General features: G+C 44.0%; 1 protein-coding gene across 1 annotated transcript; it reads right to left on the bottom strand.

Annotated features, from left to right (window-relative positions):
• Positions 1 to 2,407: 2,407 nt before the first annotated feature.
• Positions 2,408 to 10,592, bottom strand: NDP (norrin cystine knot growth factor NDP). Its single transcript, XM_084227040.1, has 2 exons — positions 10,404 to 10,592; positions 2,408 to 2,991 (listed from the first exon to the last, which is right to left on the bottom strand). Exons 1-2 carry the CDS (start codon positions 10,575 to 10,577, stop codon positions 2,764 to 2,766), a joined length of 402 nt encoding a protein of 133 aa, XP_084083166.1. The 5' UTR covers positions 10,578 to 10,592; the 3' UTR covers positions 2,408 to 2,763.
• Between the last annotated feature and the right edge of the window lie 16,223 nt (positions 10,593 to 26,815).

Below are 26,815 nucleotides of genomic sequence, written 5' to 3'. Positions count from 1 at the left end.
TTTGACAAAGCCAAAAGAATTTGGAAGTTTGATTCATTGCTTAATATCAAGTTGTAGATATTTACAACTGTTTTGTTTTGCCATTTATAATTTCTGTTATACTCCTTCCATGCATTTATTGGACTCTACAGTTCAATTAGATAATGTTGAATTCACTTTGACATTTATGCCTGGCAACAGCCTTTAAGGTCACAAGGTGATGATTTCATCAGAGGAACCCAGCAAAAGTGGAAGGAAGAGGCTGGGAGGAGAGGGGAAAAAAAGGTTTTGTTGAGACACAAATTTCTTTTGTGAGGCTGATTTGAGCAGTCACAGTTCTGGGTCTGTGTTAGTGAGGGGGGTTTGGGTATAAACACCAGCCAAGCTCTGCTCTCACTTCAGAGATTCTCTTTTTTGCTAAATTGGCTCAGGCATGGTCTCTGCTGAACCCTGCTGTCTCCTCTTACCTGAGGACCTCAATCAGTGCCCTGCTGTTCTGCCAGGTCCCATCCAACCCTTTTAGGCACTTGCAGCACCCAGATTTTGTGTCACAGTCCCCTCTATTTTGCAGTGGCAAAGGAGTCCAGTGGCAGCACGGCCTGGGGGTAGTGATGCTGGATATAGCAATTATCCCTCAAACATTCCCCTTCCTTAGATAGCTGCATGGTGCTGCTGGTGGGCAGCAGTGTCTGTGAGCACACTTAGAGGTCATGCATATTTTGTAGTGTAGTTATTTGGCTGTCAGGGGTATTGCTGACGTTTTGAATGAGGACTGGAATTTGCTATATATAATTAACAGTAGGGGGTGGTGCTTTTTTGGATAATGAGATCTTTAGATGCTGGAGGTTGAAAGGGAGTGGAAAAGGGATGCACATATGATCTTTTATATAGAGTAGTCTGGTGATAATGCCCAGCTCACGCTGCCTGGACTGGCCCTTTGATGTTCAGAGCATGTATCAGATGTGAAAGGAATGACTGACAGTCCTGGGACAACACATGGTGTCTAATGAGCTCACTGGGGCTCATCACTACCAGTTCTGACATTTCAATCTGAGCCCCTCAGCTTCTGGGGCTTGGATTCACCTTTTAGTTTGCCCACAGCTCTGTCTTTGAAAACTGACCATCCCCAAGTCACCTCCAGAGGACAGAATTCTCCCCATGTACCACAAACACCTCTGAACAGTGCCTGTGCTCCCACCACATCTTTCCACTGCTGACTGCCATCCTGCTCTGGGGTTGGGCCAGGGGCTGCCACCTCTGCATTCACATCCCTCACACATTCACCAGGAGGAGGCAGAGGCAGAGGAATTGGGCTTTGCCCCAGCAGCCACAGTAGCTCCTGCTGCTGAGCTCCCTGGGGACTCCCTGTCACACACAGCAGTGTGCGTCCCAAGCTGCTGCTGCACGTGGCACCTGCTGCAAATAAACCGGGGGAGTGGAACAGATTGGCTGAACTCTGCTCTTGGAAAGGACTTCCCTCCTTCTGTGGGACCCTGCCAGACACTGCTGTGCCAATGGGAGCCAATCCAGCCCATCCCAGACAATAAATGTGGGACCGTGCTCACGGGTGCTGCTGATCCTGAGCCCTTGCACAGCAAAGATGCTCTCAACACCCTCATGACTTCTGCCAAAACAATGGCTCAGCCAGGTTTGTGTAAACAGCCCAGACTTGCTGCTGGCTGACTGCGTATGCTGACATTTAAGGACATAAGAATTTTAATATGAGATAAGAACAATTGTGTTGTTCCCTTGAAGACTGTGACTGAACCTTCCTAAAGCCTCATATTGATGGAGGAGGGACAGTTTGGGACCATTCCCAAACTTTGGATCCCCTGTTGTTTTGAGATTTAGAATTTGGGGATTGCCCGACTTTAAAAGGCAAAATGGTATTTGCTCAATGGCCTAAGAACTATAGATGAAAATAAGTCCTAAGTTTAATCATCATTTTGGTAGGTATGGTTCTGTACATCAACAGGTCTATTTAAATTAAGAAATTACTCCATCCAGTATGTGGCATTTTAAAATTTGATTAGTTTTTAGCTTTTGAATAATGGCTTTTTCAACAGATGTGATGTGTCACATTTCCTGGCTTTTAGAAGGGAATAGTGAGTCTCATGACCTTTCCCTTCCCAAGAGTTGCTCCGCCACTGAACTCTGATGACACATGGTGCAAATAATTGTTTCAGCTAGGCTGGGTATTCCAAGCATGGCATTTCATATCCAGTTCACTTTTCAATGGTTTATTTGTAAGTTCTGCTAAACCACAGTTAAAGTTATCCAGCATTTGGCCACTAGGTCAGTAACAGATGACCCTTGCCAACAGCACAGATTGCTTTGAAGGCCAGTATAACTAGAAAACTGAGAATAAATTGATAGGTTAAGAGGTTGTCTGTGGGAACTGATGCCCATCCTCTGTCCAAATGTCACTTTCCAGACTGCAGTGCTGTCATCTGGCCGACCTTCTTCTCTGTTCCTCCGCTGCCCATGGCCTAAAGTAAAAGCACCTCTCTGTAGTCAGAGCCGAGTCTGAAAAAGAAGAAACTCAAAAATATCCTTTCAGAAAAAAAGAAAGGCCTCTTAAAAACAAGTCCTCGTGCTTTTCCCTTTGTCACAGCCCGCAGCGCGGCACCAGCACCATCCGGCAACCCAGGATATTTTGTACTTCTGCTCTCAGATTCAATCCAGCCCGGTTAGTCCTGTCCTCGCTGCAATCCCTTGGGTGCCTTGGTTTGTTTCTTGGCGCTCTTCCCCCACGGCAGCACCCCTGTCCCCATCCCCTGGTCCCTAGGAGTTGCACTCCTCGCAGTGGCAGGAGAGGATGTAGCGGTAGGTGGCCGTGAGCCGCATGCCCCCCGAGCAGCGCAGCCTCATGGCCTTCAGCTTGGAGGTCTGGGGCCGGCAGCAGTGGCAGCTGGAGCGGAAGGGCTGCTTCAGGACCGTGCTGAAGGACACCATGGGCTCCGAGCGCGACGTCTGGCTGCAGCGGCCTTCGCAGCGAGCCAGCAGCACCATCTGCCAAGGAAAGCACACAGGTCAGGAGAATGTCCCCAGCTCACAGCTGGCACCAGCAGCGGGAGCCTCCTCCCAGCCTGGCTGGGGTTTTGGCACCGCATCCCAGCCCCACAGCGTGCTGTGCCCCTGGGCTGGGTCTGAGAGAGCGGAGGAGATGAGGCGGGCAAGAGGAAAAGCAAGGCTCTCCCTGAAATCCCTGGCACTGACACCAACAAGGACTGCAGGACCTGGACTGACCTTAGGGCTCCAAATGATCCAAAGCCAGCCCTGCTTTCCAGACACCAGGACTGCACCCATGACTTGCTGACCCCAGATCCATGGCAGTCAAGCCCTTAAATCATCAGTCAGGCTGATTGTTTAATTGGGTATTTAGCAGTGCTCTGAGTATACACACCAACTGGTTCTCATGTCTTGAGTTTAGATATATGAACATGCAAAGTAGAAATATAAAGAAGATGCTCCGTTTATTGCTTTACAGAAGTATGTTTCCAGCTCATTCTTGGATAAAGATCACCTTGAACATGTATTTGCAATTATGTGTGCATCTATATATCATTGCATCAGTTATATCTGTATAAAATGCACAGCATGGCATAAAGCAGTGAAAATGTAAAAGAAGTTGAACTGGTTGCCATGAAGATTCCCTAGTGAGATTTTCAAAAACCAGTGCAGCTCCAGGTTTCTTCTTCTGAGTTCAAATGTGAGCTGTGACCAGAGCAAGGTAACTTGTACAGCAGGAGGCACTAAGGAAGGAGAGTCCCTGAGCAGCCACCTACTGCCCAACAACCCCTTGAGCAGAGGAGATACAGCATTAAGCACTACATAAATCTTGGAAAGGACCCTCTAAAGCTCAGCAAATGATGTGTTAGGAACAGCTGTTGCCACCTTGATAACGGGTGTTGTACAAGTTTGAACAGACTCCTGTACTTTCATGGGGAAGGAAATATTAAATCCATGTCAGCTAATTTTGCTTAACCAACATAAACTTCAATATCAGCTTATTATATCATCTAAAGTAGGCAGTAAAAGAGTTGAAAGTCTTATAACCAAAGGAGAACATTACATTTTAACCATCCTACAAGTATCTCATGTTTTTTTGTCCAGAAAATATGACAGAACAACTACAAATGTGACAGCAAATACTTTGCAGTGTTAAACCTTTTGGGGCTCCTTTCATTACACAAGCTCAACTGGCTGCAAATCTCCAAGTTATGCAAGCAGATACATCACATGTTTAATTTTCTATTTCGTCAGAGTTGTAAAGAAAGATGAGATAAAAGAGAGGGAGAGAATATTCTTGAAATCAAGTAAGAAATGCTAGCACTGTCTCTGTCCATGGGAAAGGTTCTTAACATCTATTGTAAAGTGCTTAAAAATTATTCTTGCAAGAGTACTTGCATGCTAAGTGCTTTGCTTGAAAATGTATTAATGTATTAATATATTAACAACTCCATTTCCAGTCAACACAGGTCACAAAGAAGATGTCTTCATGAGCCGATGATCTGTGCTTGGTACCATTTTGTTTCTTAGTTAGACGTGGGCTTTTGCAGCTTTCTGACAAATCGGTCATCTTTCGAGATTTGTAGCATAAATTTATGGTCTCCTTCCTGTGGTACTGTATATTCATACATAAACTAACTTCAGCTGTTTGTACTAATATGGTGGAAGGGAAATTTCAGTGTACTGTTGAGTCACACCTGAGGTTTAGACCCATCAGCTGAGCCAAGCTCCTTAATAGCAGAGTCCTTAGTGTGCAGAGAACATGAAAGGGACAATCACTGCAGTGCTGTCACCCCATCACTCACAGATAAAGATCCACTTTTCTTCCCTTGCTAAACAAACCTCACTTCCCAGACAGGCAGCTGTTGAAGGTATCTAATTAGAGACCAGCTATGCAGGTACCTAATCCTGTCTGTATTGCAAAGGAAAAGAGCAGGTTGGGACATTTGACCCAGTAATTTCCTTCCCAGCATCTTGACAGCTCTTGTCAGGTGCCCTGCTTTGACCAGTTCACCAGGCTGAGCACTGTCTGTCACAGGCTGCTCCCAAATGTTTGGCTGAACCACAGAATCACAGAATTAACCAGGTTGGAACAGACCTTGGAGATCATCAATAAATTTTGGGGATGAAGAGCAATCCAACAGCAGCTGACAACTGTTTGAAGGCTTCAGAGACGGCAGAGTTGAAATCTCCTCAGGAGCAGTGCAGGGGGATATACAACAGCCAGAAATTGCTTTTTGGGAGGTTCAGAGTGTCCCTGGAGTCCCTTCTGAGCAATCATTTCTATGATTTCAGCCCAAATGTGACAGTGCACACTGCCATATGCTGGGACTGATTTCTGGTGGTTGATGCTTTGGGAGCTGGAAAAATCAGTCAGGTTCTGCTACTGTTACCCTAAGAATTTTTATGATGCACGTCTGCTCCTGTATCTGCAGGTACTTTCAAAAATGACAATAAAAATAAAACATGCCCTCAAGAAACTGGCAGGACTAGAGAAGAGTTGTCCAGAGTAATTACAGAGTAGAATTATCTGCTGTGCCATTATCTCTGTCTCAATATCAACAACCGGCTTCCTAATGCAAACCCAGCCAATATTTAGTCAATGTGCCACTGTATTTATAATTTACAATTTACAATTTATAATTTCTAAGCCTTGTCTTTAAAAATTTGTTTTAATCTGTGGAGGCTCTAATTTTAATCTGCAATTTTGCTGGCTACTTAGTTTTCCATAAGATTAAGGTCAGTATTTATATAATGTAGAATCACACAGTGTTGGTTTTATTCCTTGTTTTTGAATGACAGTGGCACAAACCCAAGGTTATCAAGTTGAACTTTCAGGCCAAAAAAAATAACAAATTTCCCATTTTCATACCTTTCTAATCTTCTGGGCTACCTAAAGTCCTAACCAAAATTTACCTTCCTCTTCATAAATCCAGAACAGCACCAGTGGATTTTGGCAGGTGTGCAAATGAGCTGGAAATAGCATGTACTTTGAAACCTTTGCCTTTTAATCAATTGCACTGGCTGCTTATTTCTCCATGTACTATAGTGCAATAGAGATTATCACCTAGATAACTAGTAATGCTGTGATGCATTGCACAATGATAGAGTGGGTGTGTAAATATAGTAAAAGCATGTGGGTATTTTATAACCTGACACTTCTTGTCTCCCCCTGGCCCCTGCACATGTGAATTTGTGCATATCACCTTGCAAGGCTGGATCCAGAAGCACAGTGTCCTACAACAAGGGGACCACGTGGGTCTATGAGCAGCTAGGGAAGAATATTATTATCATTATCATCACCATTATCATTATCATCATCATCATTATCATTATTGTTATCATTATTATTTAAAGTCAAGAGAGCAACCTGAATCTGAGGCAGTATTTGACTCTGACTATTTGAGCTGTATTCCGGAAATCCAGGAGCTGTGAATGGTGTGTTGTTAATGGTGTTTGCAGTGCTCTTTTCTGCACCTTCAGAACAAGCTGAAGCCCAAAAGCAGATGGGCTGAGATGCCTGAGAAGAGATTTTCACACAGTTCCCGTGGCCTGGCTGCAAGCAGGCATTACTGAAAATCTCCTGAGCTACCTCAGGAGTAAATGTCTTCAAACATCTGCTAAGTCTTTCTTCATCTGCTCTGTGTCTCCCTGGGCTGGATTCTTTAGTCTGAGCCTGTCAGTGGTAGCACACTTCTGGCACATCTGGACAAAGCACTTGTGACGGCCAAAACTGGAATTTAGGAGGCTCTGGGAGCAGTGAGGGAGCCCAGCACATTGATGGAGACCAGTGGGTCTCCATGACAGAGGTCAGGGCAAATCCAATGTAGTCAGGAAAGGGAATACCTCATGAGCTGATACAAACATTTCTTTGAAGACAAAAGAAAACAGCTTTTCTGAAACAAATGGCCTTCTTCCATCTCCCTTTTGTGTCTTTAGTACTTTTTGTTGCTGTAATAGACTTTGTTTCCAAAGGATTTGGAAAACTGTTTTCATCGCCTGCCTGAGGCCACGAGCAAAAGGGATTTTAATGATTAAATTATATTGGTTGGATGTTTAACAAATCTACTTCCCATGTGGGTGCAATTGGCAGCCTCCACAGAGAACATAATCCTTTTTCAACTGGGACATAATCCTTTTTCAGCTGGGACCAACAGCAAATATAATATGTCTTGCAATTTCTGAAGCCACTTGTGACTTCTGTAACTCTACACTGCACCAAAAGGGAAAACACATGGAGTGAGAAAGGATATCTCAGTGAAACCATCACCCCAAAAAAGGGCAAAGTCTCTGCTTGACACTGTCATTCCAAGCTTCCACAATGGAAACTTGGTGGAAACAACAGGTACCACAATTCCCACAGCTACTCCCACAGAACTTTCCTTTTTTTGTCCTGGTTACATTTTATCACTCTATAAATATATATAAACAGACATTGGATCTAGTTTTAATTAGCATGTCTAATATTCCTCTGTGTGTATATGCTACTAGATCCAGAACAGAATCCATATGTCTACCAGAATGATTCAGATACCTAAGAACTTAAACCAAACCAAACCAAAACAGCAACAACAAAAACAAAAACAAAAAACCAAAAACAAAACAAAAAAAAAACCAAAAAAACCCAAACAACATTAAAAAAAGCTTGAATTTTCTGGGAAATTATTTCACTTCATATGGAAACTGTTTTCATGTTCATGAGAAAGTCCATACAATTCACAGTATTGTTATAGAAGTGTTCTTGAAACTCTTGCAGACTTTGAGAAGACAGAAATATGTGATAATATCTTCAGTCATGATTTCCATTAAAGGCTTGATTTGAAAAGAATTGCAGCGTTCAACATTAGCCAGAACTGCTAATGTTTATGTCAACAACTTTTTTCCTCAAAGCTTTTGAAATTTTGTGGTTTTCATTACAATGCTTTCTGTGCTCTCACTTCCATCAGCCTGATTGCTTTTTTGCTTTTCTCTGTCATTGGGAAAGCCAAAAAAAGTGCATTGTCAATGGGTTCTTTTCCTTCCTTCCTTCCTTCCTTCCTTCCTTCCTTCCTTCCTTCCTTCCTTCCTTCCTTCCTTCCTTCCTTCCTTCCTTCCTTCCTTCCTTCCTTCCTTCCTTCCTTCCTTCCTTCCTTCCTTCCTTCCTTCCTTCCTTCCTTCCTTCCTTCCTTCCTTCCTTCCTTCCTTCCTTCCTTCCTTCCTTCCTTCCTTCCTTCCTTCCTTCCTTCCTTCCTTCCTTCCTTCCTTCCTTCCTTCCTTCCTTCCTTCCTTCCTTCCTTCCTTCCTTCCTTCCTTCCTTCCTTCCTCCCCCTTCTTAGTTCTCACAGGTGATCAGAAAGGTCCTGAGAGGGGAGGACTGGTGGCACACAGGTCCCTGTAAATGAAAACCACCCCCACACCTACACTTTGTCACTTTGCCTCTTGCTGAAGTGAACTGCAATCAAATCAATATTGCACAAAGGGATGCACGTCTGCAGTTGTCTGTCTCACAGCCATGTGTCTCCCAGATGGTGGGAGTTCTAGTCTAGCCTAAAAGCAAATCAAAAGACCTCTCCTGAATCTCAAATAATGGATGAATTTGCTGTTTGGATCCAAAGTAAGTAGGGCAAAAGTCTCTGGGCTCCCACTGCTGTGAATCAGCCATGGTTATGCAAAACTAGCAGAGAGCACTGCTGAGAGAACAATGTAAGGCAGCCCAGAGCAGGCTCCCTGTGCCCAGTTTTGAGGCTGTCAGCCACTCTCTGCTGAGCAGGCACAGGATGAGCCTGGCTGCAGAGTTTTGGCCAGGGCAGCAGCTGTGCTGGTGCACAGAGCACCCAGCAGCTCTTATTTTCACTTCTCTCTATGCTTTATTTCAGCTTCCATGACCTGCAGCTACCTGTGGCATTCCCTCACCCACGCACTGATTGAGGGAAGCAAAGGAACTCCTGCACACGAAGGCATCTGCTGCCAGCACTGCATCCATCCCAGCTCTGGATCCTCTCTCCTTGTAAATTCCCCCAGGATCCCTGCTGCTGGGGTTTACCACCAGGCAGGCACCCCTCTTGTGGTGAGCCCTGTCCCACAGCAGCCTCCCATCCCTCTCTCACCCTACACAGGGCTGGCAAAAGCACTGGAGCTGGCAGTCATTTCCCTTCCTTAATCCTGGGGTGTGAGTGCCTGATGCAAAGCCCCTTCCCATGGGACAGAGGAATGGCCCAGTCATCTGAATGTACAGACTGTGTTAAGCCAAACAGAACAAATTAGGACAAGACAAAAGGGACTAGCAAGGATTTTCCCATGGTTTCTCCCAATTCTTTTTCTCCACATAATGAAATAAATGGCTGTAGGCTACATATACAGGGTGCAAAACCACTTTGATGCAAAACTCTTCAGGCTAGAAATCCCAAATGAAAGTCAATCTTGTATTTCTTTCTTCTCCTAAGCCCTACAGTTACCATCCAAGTGTCATTCTGCATGCAAAATAAAGTCTTTAAAGAGGGGATGGGCAGGGAGAAAATAAGCAATATTCTTCATTACCTTTTTTTAATTACCATTTTAATTACCTGTTTGGGCTTTTTTCTCAGTACTTCATCTATAGTAACTATGAACTCGCTCCATATTAAACATTCACTTGAAGGATGGGGTGACTGAGGTGATCTAAATTTCCCAACTAGCTCATCTCCTTGGAGCCATCAGCTGACATCCCAAATGTACTCCTTTATAATTTGCTACATGTAAGCTTTACCATCATAGTGAACTTCTTGAAATTTTTGAACAGGTGAAAAGCGAGCCAAAAGCCTTTACCCCCAGTGCCAGTTCTTCTGTCCGCTCAGGACATCTTCACATCTGCCTGTCTCTGCTGCTGGGTTCTGGTAGACAGGAATTCAGCAGAGAAAACCACCCAGTACGGCTCATTTTAACAACTCTTCCCTCAAAGCTTTGAGGGGGTGAGGGGAGCCTTGTAAAAACGGGAGCAGGGAGTACTAAAGTGATTTCAGCATTTATTATAAGATAAGGAAAGGACTGAAGCGAGGGGGCCCGGGCCGAGCAGGAGCGATCCCTCGAGGCTGCTGCAGCGCCGGCGCTGGGTTTTCTTTTCAGCAGCGACGGCCCCGATGTCCCGGGCGGAGCAGCACAGTTTCAGTCGGTCAGAAACCCCTTTTTATCCTGTGTTTTGTCCCTCTGGATCGGTTTATTTTTGGATTCTTTTTGGGTTTAAGGCGCTTGATTGGCCATTGCAGTTCTGTCCGGGCTGGCTGGTTTCGCTCGGGGGTGCTGCACTTCGCTGAGGTGTGTTATGGTACAGCGAGCACCACATTTCTTATAACTGCCCTTTTAACCCCTTTTACAACGTAATAACCAAACCAACAGTACGTGCTTAACAACTCTCGAGTATTTTAGCACAGTTTCTAACCTGTTTTTAACAGCCTTACCTTGGAACTGCACTTGTAGAGAGGGTGGCTGATGGAGTCGACGTAGTGGTGCCTCATGCAGCGGCTGGGGTCGGAGTCGATGAGGAAGGAGCTCTCTGCTTTACTGTCCGTGTCTCCCATCATCACCAGCAGCGAGAGCATGGAAATCGAAGCTGCGAGTACATGATTTCCCATTGTCGAGGAACTTCTCGCTGGTAACAGCAGAGGGAGGTAGAGCATTAAAAACCCTCCGGATTCTGGAAGCCAGTTCCTTTCCAGGATGGTGAAAAGTCTGGTTTAAGTGTCTGAGCTGTCATTCTTCCTCTCGAGTTGGAGCCTGACGAGATTGTAATCCATCAAAGAATCTCCTGCACAGCTGGAATAGAAGCAACATAAATCACAATGCTGAGGGAAAAGACCTCTAGAGAAAATAGACATAAATAGTATTGAGGCACCCAGGACCTGTGCTAGCCAAAATACCTGCTCAGAGTGAGCATCGTCCCCACAGTAGGTAGGGAATATGGCCTAAAGGAAGGAGATGTCAGGGCCTTGTTATTTTTAGCATTGTTCTATCATTTCAGGGAGATGAAACTACTTTTGACTTTCAACATCACAAGTGGTGCAATGCCATTCTTTTCCACTGGGTGATGAAATTCATCAGAAATTCCTGCAAATCGAAAGGACTGTGTACCCCCTCAGAGTGTCAAGGAGGGGCAAAGCTTGGCTGATGGGAACAGATGGGAATGTCAGGCCCAGGCAGCCCCTGGAGAGGCTGGAGGCAGGTTGAGCTGCGGCTCTGGAGGCTGCCTGGCCGTGCCCTGCAGCTGCAGGGACAAGGGACATCCCCAGGGTGGAGGGATGCTGAAGGTCCAAGCCAAGGCATGAGCAAAGTGGTCTCCCAGTGACCTGCACTGCATGTGGAACCTCCCAGGCCTCTGGCTGAACTGTCCTGCCCTCTGAGTACCAAATTCCCATGCACACACATCCAGACTGTTTGCTTACTTGTCAGGCAACACTTTCTGGGTGTCAGTCTCTTCCCAGCTAATTAAAGAGCAGCACCTGAAAAATATGTTTATTATTCCATAATACCCAAGTACTATCCCAGCTATCAATTGGGAAGAAATATGTTCAGGTGGAGACATATGGCTGTCTACCCAGGCATCTGGATTTTTGTTTCATGTTGGAGATCAGGAGATTCTCCAGGAAACAGGTACAGGACAGCCCCTGAAATGCTGCCCAGAGCTCTGTGCCTGCAGGGGAAGGAGAATATCTCCATTAGCTGCTTCTTCACAGTCCCTTGATCCTTCTCACAAAGCCCTAGTCCCAACTGGGTGATTAATTTCACTTTTACTACAAACAGATATGACTTGAAAGAGCTGTGAATTATCCATCTAAACATAGCCCGATGAAGGATAGTCAAAGGATACTCATCAGTACAGTTAAAAGTGCAAAGACTTTCTGAAGAAACTTAAGATAAAACAGTTCCCTGCTCACAAAGAAATGCTCTGGCAGAGCCTGTTGAGTATTTAAAGAGCTGATGTGTGCCTTTGCTGCCTTATACAAGCCTCTTTCAAAATTGTTTTCTGGTTTGCTGGCAGTCCTCTAAACTGACTGATACTCATCTCCCAAACAGCCTCCCCACCAGAGTGCTTGATGGTTTGTATATTGTTTTACAGCCTCCTCCAGCACTTCTGTGAGAGGAGTGCCTAGCAGTGACAAATACTTCCAGAGTTCATCCAAGTTGGGATGGGGCTGATGTGACAGCCAAAGTCTCATGCTGAGAAGAAATGTTATTAGGGATGCTCTGTGTGTTATAGAGACAAAGATGCTCTGTGTATTCGACATTTTTGTTGTTGTTGTTTCAGGCTATTATCCATGTGCTTAAGTAGGAAAGGAAAAATTATGTGACAGTGAATTTAAATGACAATTTTTTTTTTTCCCAGAGTCTGATATATGACCTATTATATTTTCCTCAGCAAATGGGGCTTTAAAAACATTATATGGCTTTGCAGTAGAAAGAACTTAGCAAACAACACTAAACACGTTGGATCTCAGATACAATTATGCACAGCCTCATTCATGTCAATAACTATCCCTCCAAACATTTTAGCAGCATAGGAGAGAAATCTCTGGGTCATGGGAGCTGGGACAGACTCCCTCCCTGAAGTGAACTCTGCTACTCCAGTTCATGCAGATGATGCCCAAGGATTAGCTAACAGGAGGAGGGATGCACTATTTTTTTTTCTCCATGTTTAACCTTTTACCTACATTCCTATTCTTTTTTATAAAGAGGCTGACCAAAACAGGCTGCTTGGCAAGGTCTCCCTCCAACATAGTTAATCATTATTACACACCCAGTAATTCCCTCTCTGTCCAAATAAATTTACTTGATATTAGACGGTCTCATTTCATGTGATACTACACCCAGGGATCCCCATTTCCCATTCTCTCTGTCCCACTGTTAATTCTGTGCTTCTATATCTTTCCATGGTTTTGATCAGTATGATTTAATACAGTGAGAGAAATCTGAAGTCCTGGCTCAGTTTTCAAAGGCTTATCTCCCTAGTTTTCTTCAGGAAATAATTGGATGACACAGAGTCTGCCTCATGAAAACTCTCTGAGAAAGCTGGAAAGGCACAGGGAAAAGTGTGAGAAAAGGAACATGGCTGTACCTTCCTGAGGATAAGCACAGAACAAAAAGTATTAACACTTCCACAACCTTTTAAAATTGCCCTGATACTTCACCAAGAAAGAAATGTAGCAGGTTTTGGTAATAATACTTTGAAAGAAGTATCATATTTTTGTAAGAAAAAAGAGAGAAAACCATTGTAAATATGACCCATCTCTTGTGAAATAAGTGGTTGAGTTGTTTATAGACATACTGGTAAAATGTGTAGGTATCTCTCCTGACATACCTATGGGAAGCAGGCACATACATTTTTCAAGCACATATGCTATGTATAACATATATAACATATATAACATACATGGAAGAAAAAGTCTTAGAGGACATTTAAGCACATGGAAATTAGGGTGTGGATTTTTGCTTCTGTAAAAAAAAATTCAAAATATTTTCACTTAGGTACATCACCATGATGAGGTATGTTGGCTTGATATTTTCCATTTCCAGCTGATATTGTGCAATGGGGTTTCACTTGAACTTAGCAATATTATTATTATTATTATTATTATTATTATTATTATTATTATTATTACATTAAAAGTTGCATTCCTTTTGAAATGCTGTCTGAAATTATAAAATCCTAGATAGCACATGCTTTTAGGATTGGTGTAAGTAGTTTCCTGTCTATACTTCTGTCCAAAGAACAGAAGTAAGTACAATTGTGCTCATAAATCATCATTACAATGACATTTTGTTTCATTTGGAAAACACACTTTTTTATTAAAATCAACAATTTCACAGAGCAAATTTTCCTTCTATTTCAGCTGTTTTTTCCTCACTTTCTTTCCATGCAAAACCTGTGGTAGATAGCTCATCTGCCAAACTAACAAAAAGGAAGCTAAACCCTCCCACTTTACACCATCCTGTAAAAAAAAAGATGAAAAAGATGCAAATGTAACTTTACATCCTCAGGCTGAAAATTTGCTACAAAAATATATGGCCTAACAGTGGATGAAAATCACTACTTCACATTTTCTTCAGAATTCACTGAGATATGGGAAGTACATTTTGTTAGCAATGGCTTTGTTTCCTTTCCATATACCTAATTTTCAGTATTTCACAGAGAGATAACATACAAAAGCTTGTTACAGCTGTTACCTAAAACTGCTACAGCTGTTAGCCTAAAAACTTCATGGAAAAATAGAAGACATCCCAAAGAAAAACCTTATTTACACACAGTCTAAGCCTGTATTGCATGTGGATATAGGTGCAAAGTTAGGGTTGTTTTTCCAAATCCATGCTCTCATTAGCTGCTTTCTGAATAATAAAGATTTCTTATCTTAGTTTTAATATCATTTGGAGAGTGGGGAAGGCTAAGGTTTTGTTTTGCCTTAAGGACAGAAGAACATTCCATCATCTGGAATTATTTAGCCAGTCACTTTGTGAAAACGTAAACAGAAATTCCCTTTTTGCTATGTATCTTGGAAAAAATAAAGAGCTGAGCAATCCTCCCAAGGTCTATTGGATCTGCACAGCTTTTACCCTGGGAGGTGGGAAGGGAGCAGTGGAAAAGCTCATTTATGGTGTACTTCTAGTTAGTGAGCCCCCCCAAATTAGACATGCACATATGTTCAGCTTGGCCTTCATTTGCTGTGTTTGAGCATTTTCTGTGTTTGAGACTCCTGCTCGAAGATGAGGGCACCATTTAAGTCACTCAATGCTTTTTGGGTTTTGGAAGCTGCCAAAATCCCGTTGAAGCAGCGGTGTGTGTGTGTATATGACTTAAGCCTGGCCTTGCATGCTGTGCATATTTAGTAAACACAATTACTTGGATCCTGCCATGTGGTTCCCTCAATCTGAATTTGTTATATAAACAGAAGAGTTGCAAGAATACCCAGTTTCTCCAAATTCCAGACCTAAAAAAGTGTCACTAACCACGTATGTGTATATATATGTGCATGTGTGTCAATTCACTGCCGCTGTTCAGAGGAAAAAAGCGCCACAAAGTTCTTCATGAGACAAAAATGGATTTCTCAAGAACTTTATCGAATTTAGAGAAGTTTTGATTTCCCAGGAAGATAAGGATTTGGGAGCTTCACTCTCCAAGGTATTGAATGGAGTGGAAACAACTGTGATGGGTAAATTACTCAGTCAGGCTCCACAAGGGTTTGCTCTGCAGGGTTAAACTCTCCACTGCCATGACCAAGGCAGCCTGGTCTGTTCCCAAAGATCCTTCAGCACCCACAGCACTCAGGAGGCTCTCAGCCCACACAGCCATCCACACCATGCCTGGGAACAGCTTGGGAAGCACTGTGGGACAGAATCACACCAGTGACAATCTGAGCCATTCCAGAGGACAGGTCATGGAGTGGGAGGGGTGACCCCAGATGAGAGGCTGACCCTGCTCTCTGTAGAAATACCTGAGAGCCTTGGTCAGTTCCAGCATATCTTTTAGCTCTGTAAGTAAATGCAATCATCTTCTCATCCAGGTATTTTACTGTGGTCCTTTCTGTGCCAGCAGTGAAGGAGCTGCTCTCCTGTGCATGCTACCAAAAATCCTCACTCCACTCTGCAGCTGCCTGTCAAAACACCTGACAGAGCCACTGAGGAGCTACGTGGCAGCCAGGCAGCAGCAGGTGAACACAGACAACCCCAGCTGTCTGAGAAATGCCTCCACACAACATTTGAACGGGTTTCTTCCCATCCTGAGGCCAGGCAAATACCAAACCAAGTATTTTGAGTGAGATCCTTACAGCTCTAAATAAGTGAGTGTTCTTAAAGGTCTTGTTGTGTTTAAGAGGTTTTGCTCTCCTGACATCCAGCTGTGCTGGGGCTTGTCCCCTTCCATGCCAAGGGGAATGTCTTCATCCGTGGGGAGGAGCTCCATCCCCCTATCACACAGCAGGGCAGAGTGTGCTGCACAGAGGGGACACAAACACACACCCCTGGCCAGAGCTGGCAGCGGCTGGTGAGCAAGAGGAGAGGGGAAGGAAAAAGGCAGCAAGAAGGAAAATATTCTCATAAGAAGGAAATTTAAGCCTCTTTATCTGGTTGTCCATGGTAGAGAAGTCCATCTTCTGGTCCTACTAAAGCTGTGATGAGAGAAACTCCTGGAAACCACTTTTTACTATGAGACTTCCTTAAGTCTTTTAATATTTCAGATGAATGCCTGTGACTGAAAGCAGACTGAAACAAGAAAAAAACAGGGAGACCGTGGCATGTGAAGCATAAGAAGCAACATGGCAATTGCAGCAAACATCATGGAAGCCCCCTGGGAGCCTCAGCACACATGGGATGAGCACACATGGCACTGGTTGGTTCCCTGGGCTCATTTAAGGCCCCAAAAGTGTTCCTGCCATGGGACCCGGTGCATGAGGTGGAACAAATCCAGCTGAATGGCCCTTGAGCTGTTGTAGTTCCCAAGAATATTTCCAGCCCTTTAGGTACTAGGAGAGGGCGAGCAGGAGGTGCCTTCCTGCTCAGCAGTTGAAATAACAAACTCCAGTGGGTACTGTGGGCTGGCACCCGGCCAGCAGACAGGCACAGGCCAACACAGAAAAGGGTTTAATGCACTCCCAAAGAATAACTACTGGGGGACAAAAGAGTGCTTGTATTTTTATTCTTTCCTTTTCCTGCTTCCAGGAAGCTTTAAATAGATTGATTAGGGGCATGCATGGGATATCTCTCTAATGAGGGAGCAGAGCTTTTTAATGGTGAGGTGATGCCAGCCTTGGATTCTTTCTTTATTCTTGTGTCTCACTGAATAGCAGAGTAGTCATGGTCTCGAGTCTCAGACAGCAGAGGAATACAATTTTCCACTTGGTCATCCATCCAGAGGGTGCTGGATGGGATTACTCCTTGGTGAAGCACCAGGTGCAGAGCTGAGCAGTCTAGGGCTGCCCATCCCTCTCAGGAGGCAAACCAGCCAGGGTGGCTGCTGGCTACAGTGCAAGCATTCCCAGCCAAGCATTAGCTATAGGATTTGCTTCAGTAATTACCTCTACTTCAGTCTTATGACCCAACAGGAGGCAAAATTACTCTTGGCCAAATTACAAGTTGCTGAAGGGTCTAGGGCATTCAGGCATGAGTCCTCTACCTGTTGGAGTGGGTTACAAGCAGGTGGGCAGTTTTTGTTCTCTGTCTTTGCACATTTTCCAGCGAGCTCAAAGGCCTGTAGTTATCAATAGATGCCAGAGTAGGAATGGGTCTTTTTATTCTTTAACATTAAGCAAACACATCCCTGCCACTGGGACCAGCAGAGATTGTTATGCATGCCGGAGACAGCGCATGATTGAAGGGATGTTCCCTCTCTTCTGACCCCAGGGGCAAAATCCTTTCCTCTTTTATACACAGGCAACATTCAGACCACCATCCATATACCTCATCCTCTGATAATTAGGGAACCTAAATATTTGGCTCATGGTAGCAATTCTGTGTCTTCTAACAAGGGGAGCAGCGTTCCCCTAGGTCCCACTCCCTTCGAGCCGTGCTGCTATGACAGCAATGTGATTGTCACTGCCATGGTATGCTTAACCTTTGCCAAACCAGAGCTGAGGCATTAACTCAGATCCTCAACCCACATGTCTTAAAGGGCAACGTAACCTGTGCTGCCTGGGCCCGACACAGTCTGCAGCTCAGTAATAACAAGCACGAAAATGTGACAAGCGTGAGCCGTAAAAATGATTGATGCAGCTAGAAAAATAACAAAGAGAAGCTGAAAAATAGCAATGAGGAGGAGGAATTCCTGGGACCAGTGTCTCCATGGCACCAGCAGCCCCCTACTCTCACGCCAGAAGAGAGGCTACGCTCTAGTAGAAAGGATCTCCACACCACACAATGAAATTCCAGCAAACAGGACAAGGACTGATGGTGTCTGGAAGTGGTAGTGCCACTGCTACCCGGATAACAGTTTGAATTAGATTATGTGAGAAAAGGAGGAATATATAGACGACCAGCTGCTCAAAGGCTTACTACAACCTTGCTTTTATTGTTCTGCTAAGTTAGAGGTGGGGCATCAGAGGGATTCCTAACATACCACTACTGAGAAATTTTAATATCTTCATGCTGACACATATAAAAAGGAAATAACAGCTGATCACAGCCAGCAGAGACTGCAACATCTCTTTATATGCATGCACAGAAGCATGGTCAAAGTGGAGTGCTCTTGGCTCAGACACCTGAGCTAACCTGACCCAACTAATCCATTCTCCTGTCACTGAGTTGAGTTTCAGCAAAAGGACTGTCAAGTGTGAGGTCAGGCAGCAGAAAAAAAGGTGATCTGGACATGGCTATTCAGCCCATCCTGAGATACCAGGACATGGAGAAGGGCAGGGGAGCTGAGAGGCTGAACACTTAACACTGATGAAAAGAAACACGTGTTTACACAAGCGACAATGATCCGGGGGAACAAGATATCACAGAGGGCAAAAGTTTAGCTGGGCTCAGCCAAAGGACCTGTTGTGTATGGGGGGTTACAGTCACAGGGGTTTCATTTCTGAAGAGTTTTTGAAAGGGTTATAAACCCTCAGGACTCTGAGAGCTCACTGGATGGGGTTAGGGAAAAATCCTTTGCTCCAGGAAGTTACCCCATAGCTGCTGCCACAGGGACTTGGTGTCTTTCTTTGATGTGGCCACTTCCAGAGGTGGATTGCTCAAATAACAGGGGGCTACAGTCTCATGTAGCAAAACCTTCCTAAAACTCACAGGGACAAGTCTCCCCAGGAGTATAAGACAGAGAAATTTCTAATATTTAAAATACAACTAGCAAATATTTATAATTGTAATTAAAATAGTGATTGGGAGGTAAGGAGGGGGAAAGAGAAGATTTTGTTTTCTTTCAGTTAAACAAACAATCCAGCAGACAAGTTGCAAAAATTAATGTCTCAGTGGTTTCATGCAAGCTTTCACCATAGATAGTCAATTTTCTCCAAGTTCCAAGGACAGTCCTGAGCACCTCCTAGTGCATCTGAGAGCTGGCAAGCCAGGCAGGGAGTGAAGTCAGCCCCAGGAGAAATGGGAAATGAAGCCAGCCACGGGAGGATTCCCTGTCAAATGAGTCACAGCAGGCATGAGTGTGAGCTCCCAAGGAGGTGGCTTATTTCCCTCCCACCTGGGCAAGAGAGACTGCAGCCCCGGCCAGGAAAGAGGGCAAGAAGATGCAGATGCTGCCACAAGCCTGAAAGGTGAGTGAGGGATGGTTCCAGCGGGGAAGATGGCTTTTATGGAAATCAGCCATGCCTAAGGAGCTACCTGGGGTACTGCTACTGAAAACTGTACCCAAGACTGTCCATAACAAATATCCTGCTCTGCAAAGGCCAGTCATCATCACACATTAATCTGATCCACACCAGGCACTGCACAAACCCAGGAAACCTACATGGGACACCTTCAGGTAGAGAAATGAGCTTGTAACTAACCATCAGCAGCCCCTAATTCTACCCTGTCCCTAAATCAAATTGCATTTTACTTTGTAAGCTTGAAATATCTATTCCTTCCACATTTTTTTTTAACTGGGAAATCTTAAATCATTGCTTTATAATACAAAATAATATTTCATTAGCAGCAAGAGTATATCAGTGTATATATATGTATAAGTGACATTGGGAATCCCTGATTCAAGCTGATAAGTAGTTACTTACCAAATAGTTCTATTTAGGTCTAGGAAATTATTCATGTGTACAACTACTCACAAATATGAGTAAGGTCCCACAGCAAGAGCAAAGGTGAACATTATTAGTAATTCAAAATGAAGGGGGAAAAAATAATAGGCACACATCCTAAAATGTAGATATGTTCTTTCAAGGAGGGACAATAACAGCACTGTGAATATTACAACAGCCACACTTATTGCCACACCAGGCATCTGGATTGCTTCTATCAGAAAATAACTTTTCAATAAAGTTCTGATTTCAAGTGAGTTTGTCCCCACTGTTGGTTTTAAATAATCATTTGTCTTCAAGTGAGTTTGTCCTATCTCTAGTTTTATAAAACTTTTTACCAGTTCTTTTTCAAGAGGCAGAGTTCCTTCCTCTCAGCCATGGTTATAAAGCTTTAGGAACTGTAAGTACCATGTAGAATATAGGAAATATATGTTTCCTCTCTAAAGAGCTGCAGAACCTTAAAGAGTTACTTGCCATGGTGTCTCTCCCTGGCAGAAAGAAGATGTGTTATAGGGAGGCTATGAGAGAAATTTCAATGAACTTGCAGGGTAGGATAAGAAATCTGCCTGCCAGTCCCACAAGAGTCAGTGCACACACAGGCACACAAACACACACACCCCATCTTGCAAATCCAGATTTGTCACAAGAAAATCTCCCCCCCAGCACACAGGGCGTGTGACCCTGCAGCAGCAGCAGCTAACCCAGTCCTGAGACCGGGCTTCTCTGTCACTCTGTTCTTTGCTGCTGGGCATAGTGAACTTTTAGAGGATGAGTTCACTCACCTGAGTCCCAGCAGGAGCCGGGGCTCTTCCTCCGGGCACTGTCGGCTCCCGAGCCCCGCAGTTCCCCTACTCTGACACTTGCCCAGCGGGCTCACAGCAGGGAAATCCTTCCTTCGTCCCAGAGAAACGGAGAACAGTCATGCTCGTGCCTCTGGCGCTGACACACAGGGAAATGCTCAGCCGGGAGCGGAGGAGAGCCTCCCTCCCTCTCTCCTTCAGCGGGCGGTCCGGGGTCGCGCAGCATCCTCCCGTGCCCTCTCCGGGCGGCACAGCCACCCGCGCTCCGTGTCACCGGCCGCCTCCCAGATATACCCCGGGCACCCCAGCCAAGCCAGGCACCGGGGCTTTCCTCACAGCTCTCAGCCAATAAAGAGTACGTGCTAAATCTGTCCCAATCCGCAACCAGCGCTGTCCGGTCCATTGGAAAGCCTTGCGGAAGTTTGGATAAATAATAACGTGCGAATTCTGAGCGCTCCCGAGAAGCGTGAGGCACAAAGCTAGAAATAAATATCGCCTGTTGTTTCAGATTATTCTGAGCACTCCAGCAGATGACTGGCAAGGGAACAGCAGGCGTAAGTAGCGATAGAAGTAAACAGTCCAACTTTAAAGCAGCAGGCTTGCCCGTGTTCGCAGAGCCCTATTGTAGCGGGACAAAGCGGGTGCTGGCGATACCAGCGCTCTCCCGGTGAAGCCAGGGCTGAGCCCAGCCTGTCCGCTCACTCCAGAGCCACGGGCTATGGCCAGCACTGAGCTGCAGACTGGAGCTCAGCGTGCTCACAAGAATAGGTGTTTAACCAAGTTGCTCATAAGCACCCTGGGCCACCTATTTGACCACATACAGGCAACCTTTAGACAGGAGATAAGGACACAAGAATAAGGAGACACAGGGACTAGAGCTGTGTTGATTCCATTTAAACATGGTTTAATTTAAAAAAAAAACGGTACAAGGAGAACATGTCTTTGTCAGATAAAGAGATTAAGCATACGATTTAAGTCCGTGTAATACTTAAAATCTGTAGGAATCTCTTATTTGCATGCTTACCTTTGGAAAATGCACCACTCCTTCCTTCCCTCAAACCCTTTGGAGAGCTGAAAGAGGTCCTGTTACTTCCAAATGCTTTTGTTCTTCTGTCCCTCCGTCACATGGCTCGCCTTTTATATTTGCAACACACAAAAGTTAGGGCTGTTGTATAAGAGTGAGAGGGAGAGAGAGGGAGAGAGGGGGAATGTCAAATGGAAAAGTGCCATTGCAGTCATATATCAATCAGGGCAGCAGCAGCAGCTCGCTGGCAAATGGGAATTCCACAGAAATGTGAAGCTCTTGTTATCTGAGAAATCACAAAACACCACCAGCCAAGCTCCCCTCTCCAGGGACTTCTTATTATTGGCAAGCTAGGAAATAGAAGGAAATGTAGGTGCTTTTTTAATTGCTGTTATTGTTTCAGATCTGGAGGTAAGGACGCCGTGGCATGTGTAAACCAGTGGAATATAAATCCTGAATCAAATTCCTTCCTAAACAAATGGACCATGTGCAAGATAAAGCAAACCACTGAGAAGCAAGGTAATGGAGCTAAGTGAAGAATCTGACAGTAATGATTTAAAGAATTTGATAACTGTTTGCACTTGGAAAATATCCATAGAAAAACTACCTGCTCACTGGATTACTCATTAATCTCCTTTTTTGTTTTTCTGACCAGTTTTTCCTAGGCTTTTTTTAACTGTGATTGATCTCAGATATCCTTAATTCAAGATATGCTGCTTCACTGCAATTGGCCAACTAAATCATCTGACATTCCCTGACTCTCCAGTTGGGTAAGCAGGCAAGCACTTCCTGTATAAGTACTTTTCTGCAAACCTGCAATTCCCCTGCTTCCAACAACCTGCCCTGAAATTCTGAAGTTTCTGTCAAGTGAACACAGAATTTTGCTCAGGGAAGAAAGCATTGTATTTCTACTTTACACTCCTTTCTCTGAAGAAGGCCAAGTTTGAAAGAATTTATCCTTAAAATATTTTATAAAATATTATGGGTGTAAAAAAAAAAAAAAAAAAAAAAAAAAGCCCTGAGAGAATGAATGCAGGCTCCATCCACTGGAAAACCCCTCTTAAAATGAACAGATCACAGCTCTGGATGCACCAGACCCTCTTCTCTGCAGAGGAGGGTGTTTCACTCCCCTGTGGAGTGCCCCCTAGTCATCCTGCAGGATTGTGTGAAACACAGATCTAAGCTGGTTAATTAAAAAATAGGTAACATAGCTGGCCATTCACAAGCTGGATCTGTTCTGGCCAGCAGATGGACAGGGCTCGGTGTCGATTGTGTTTGAACTCTAAAGACAAGTTGGTATTTGATGGATGATGTTATTAGCTAAATGTCTTATGTGGTATAAGATCAAAGAACAGATGGGAATAATGCCTTAAAATAGAATAATCTAAAAGGGGGATGGCTTTTAGATGAGTAAGCATCATGGAAGCAATAAAGAAGACTTTCTTTGGCTTGCTTTGCTGCACAGCCAGGTTTGACTGGTGGGAATAAACAAACAACCCACTTAGGACCAAAATTCTTAGGATGTCAGTTCTGCTGTGCATTTCTCCCTTCATATTCAGTGTTTACATTGTTTTGCCTCTTGAGTCAGCCTTGTGTTTCTCTCCCTGACCAAATGTGTCCCAGCTCTCTGTTTCCTCGCAGATGCCACGGAGGTCACCCAGCATGGGTGGTGGCAAAGCTCAGCAGCACCTTCACCTCCCTGAGACCACAGACTGGGACTGCTGCTCTGGCACAGCTTAATCAGAGAGACTACACACAGAAACATTTTTTGATTTAGCCAACACCCTCCTTTAAAATGAAGGCTACTGCTGTGTTGTCTGTCTTTTTCCACTGGCAAGAAAGTGATTTAAATACTCTGGTTGTTTTCACTAAGAATCTCCCATGTGCGAGACAAAGTAGCTTCTGGATGAAATTCTCCAGGACACAGTAGATATCCTACTCATGGTCCTCACTGAAAATGGTGCTTTAGGGTTTTTTCCTGGCACCACTTAGGCTTCTTATCTTTGTGTCATCTGCAAGTGAAGATATCTGTATTGTATTTTTTGTTGGGTGCTAAGCATACTAAACATTTATCATTAATTCCTTAAACAGTGATATTTTTGAGATGTAGGGCTCAGAAGTCTGCTGCCACAACACAAATCCTTAGAACAGGAAAATCAGCAAAAGTTACTTCCAATTTTTTTATCTTCAGCTTCCAGACTCTGTTTGGCAGCCAGTGGAAGTTAATCAGCAATTAATTGACTGCACAGCCTGGTGACTTATAAACTGACACTCTCATTTGTGGCCTTCTGAATGAACTTGCACATGATCACAAGCTCAAAAGTAGAAACATTTAATGTAGCCTCCCCCCAACTCAAGAACACTGTGGTCCATAACTTTTTCATAGCTGCTCATAAATCTTTAGCTTCTCTCAAAAGCTGTGCCTTAATCCCACCCATAAAACCAGACATTTTGAAGAAACAAATAAAAGCAGAAAGAACAGGAGCTCAGAGCTCAGTTTTCAAAGACCACGAGACATCTGAGATGACCCCAGATATAAGATAATATTTCCAGAAGATTTAAGGTATTCTGTACCCATCAGCTCTGATCTGAGTTCCCTTCAAAAGAGGCTTATCTCACTTAGAAGTATTGGCCTGAAAACTAAATTTAGGCTCTTCCAGAAGCAAATGTAGAGTTTCCATTCCAAATTACTTGCAGTACAGGCCCAGTTGAGATTGACATCAATAGCAGTTTTTCTTTCTGTGAACAACCATAGGTATTTTGCTGATTCAGTTGAACTAAATATATGTTTTTGGTGGTTTTTTTTTTTTTTTAATAGAGAATCAAGTGAGATAAATCCCTTCCTTGTAGTCTCAGGATGTAATTTTGCAGAGATGGAGATCCACTACTTCACAGAGCTCTTCCAAACTCCCTAGTTCAATCCCATAAACTGCATTGGAGACCTGCAGCCCTATTCTTTATTCCACCACCACTATATGACCTACAAGACTCATGTTCATCCTCAGAAAAGCACTGGACTGCCATTGGCTGCAGTTCAATGGGACCCAAATATTAGCCCTGTCGGCATCATCAACTCCATGTTCCTTCTTCAAAGGAGCAGCATTTCACCTCTCCATCATGCATGTGTTGTGAAATGCATTCAGACTTGTGCAGAAAACTCAATACTTCATTTTCATCTTAAGGATTTCCCAGTGCTGCCACTTTGTAGTCTCCCCCAGGCAATTTTGACATTCTGAGACAGCAGGTAACAGACCTCAAAATCATCAAACATTCTGTCAGAACAGGCATTGCTTGGTATCTGTGCTGGTTGTGTCTGCAAAGACCAGGAAAGGAGTACAAACACAAGGACAACCTTTAAATGTGGGTACACACTCACACACAGTGACACAAACATTGCACCCTTTGCTGGAAGCAGTTGGAGGGAGTGGGATGCTCAGGAATGCAGTTCAGGGAAAGGCCATCCTTTGTTCCGTTATTGAATTGATGAAGGAGGGTTTATATCTGGGGATTGGCCATCAGTATTCCTCTCATAGTTGTGAATGTAGGAGGAGCTGAAAGCATTGTAATGGCAATCTGCAGCAACAAAAAATGAAATACTTATATAATGAATTTATACTTCATAGTATAATATATATACTATGTGTGTATATATACACACACGCTATATATATATATATATATATAGTATATATTTATAGTATATAGTATCGTGTATTTATATATATATATATATATACACACTATATATACTTCACTTATACTTCATATATTCATAGAGGAAGTTTTTTTCTATCATTTTAATAATAAAAATAAATATTAGGCAAGTAATGTTCCAAATAAATAAAACTACATAACCACATACAGCAATGAAGGAGCAGGTGGCACAGAAATCTGTTTAGACACTCAAAGCTTTTCATCTTTCTCCCCATGGTGCTTTATCTCAGATTTGTTATGCAAGGATATTTAAATACCTAAACACACATAATCTTCTGTAAACTAAATGGGTCTCTTCTTTCAATGTTTGTATGTATTAATGAATGTGTGCTGTTAAGAAACAGTAAATGAAAATGTTTATTCAGTAATTTACACAAATACTCTTACTACAGCAAGGCTCCTGTCACCTGGGGAGAAGGCTGCTATGGAGAAGTCTGTGAAAATTAGGTCTAAATTATATGCTTGTTGATTTTAGGACAGAAAGACATATTGCCTGTGGGCAATACTTAGCCTCTAGGCTGACTTGAAAATGCAGCTGCAGGAGGACCAGAAGTTGGTGTTGCCCTGGCTCCTCCAGCAGGAAGAAGCAGTTGGCCAGGTAGGGTAGGGTGACCCAGGTAGGGTCACCTCCTCAGAAGTGTGCTGCCCTCAAGGCACAGATTACTGGGGACTATCAGTGCTTAAAAAAGGCCAGCTGAGGAGCCTGGCAATGCAGACAGGGTGCCAAGAGACATCCTGGATGAACAATGTGGGCCATGGCTGGGGAGAGGCAGGCAATGCTGAGGCAGGGGAAGGTTTTCATGAGTGGTTCAGGCGCACAAAGTCACAGCCAGGCTGCCCTGCACTCACCAGGAGCCCTGATGGACAGTTTGTTCAGGACAAGTGAAGAAACCTGGATTCCTACATATTTTTTCCCTATGTCCCTCATGGTTACCCACTCAGGTTTTCCTCTACATAACCATCAGCTCCTTGATCCCCACATCTCTTTACAATGTGGATTGAAACTCTTTGCCTTTTGCTCACTTCCACAATTTTTTCATCAGCTTTAAAGCCCCCACAAGACTGCTGGCTGAGCAAGGGGCAACACACCCTCACTGGACAGCAAACACATCCTGTGGCTTCTTGCCTCCTCAGGCTGCAAGTTGTGGGTGCTTTGGTTTCCCTCTGCAGCAACAGGATACAACACTCCTGCCCAAGCACCACACATCCTCACATGTCCAAGAAGTTGTCCAGAAACTTAGTTTCTCTGTGCAATCTCAGCCTTGCTGTTAAAATTGATTTAATTTGAGCAGCTGAATGAAAAGCAGCAGGGAGACTAACATCAGGGCTGAGAGACAAAAAGCAACTCAGTTCTTTGAGAAACTTGTAAATAAGACAGTAAAAATATCTGTTTACCATCAGGCTGCTGAAAGGTGGAGTGTCTTTTCCCTAGAAGAGATTGTTGTCACCCTGATCCTGATGGAGAAACAGGAAAGCTGCTGTGTTTCCCTGAATTTCGACAGCATGGATCAACAGTTCTGCAGACACTGGTGAGGTTTATCCACCCTTCCTGGAGGCAGCTGCCTCAGTCTCAGCTGGGATCCTCTCTCTGTCAGTGGAAACCACAAACAGGC

Source organism: Fringilla coelebs, assembly GCF_963513975.1.
Source record: "Fringilla coelebs genome assembly, chromosome: 2".
NCBI classification, from domain to species: domain Eukaryota; kingdom Metazoa; phylum Chordata; class Aves; order Passeriformes; family Fringillidae; genus Fringilla; species Fringilla coelebs.
This window is presented reverse-complemented; position numbering and strand designations above follow the sequence as displayed.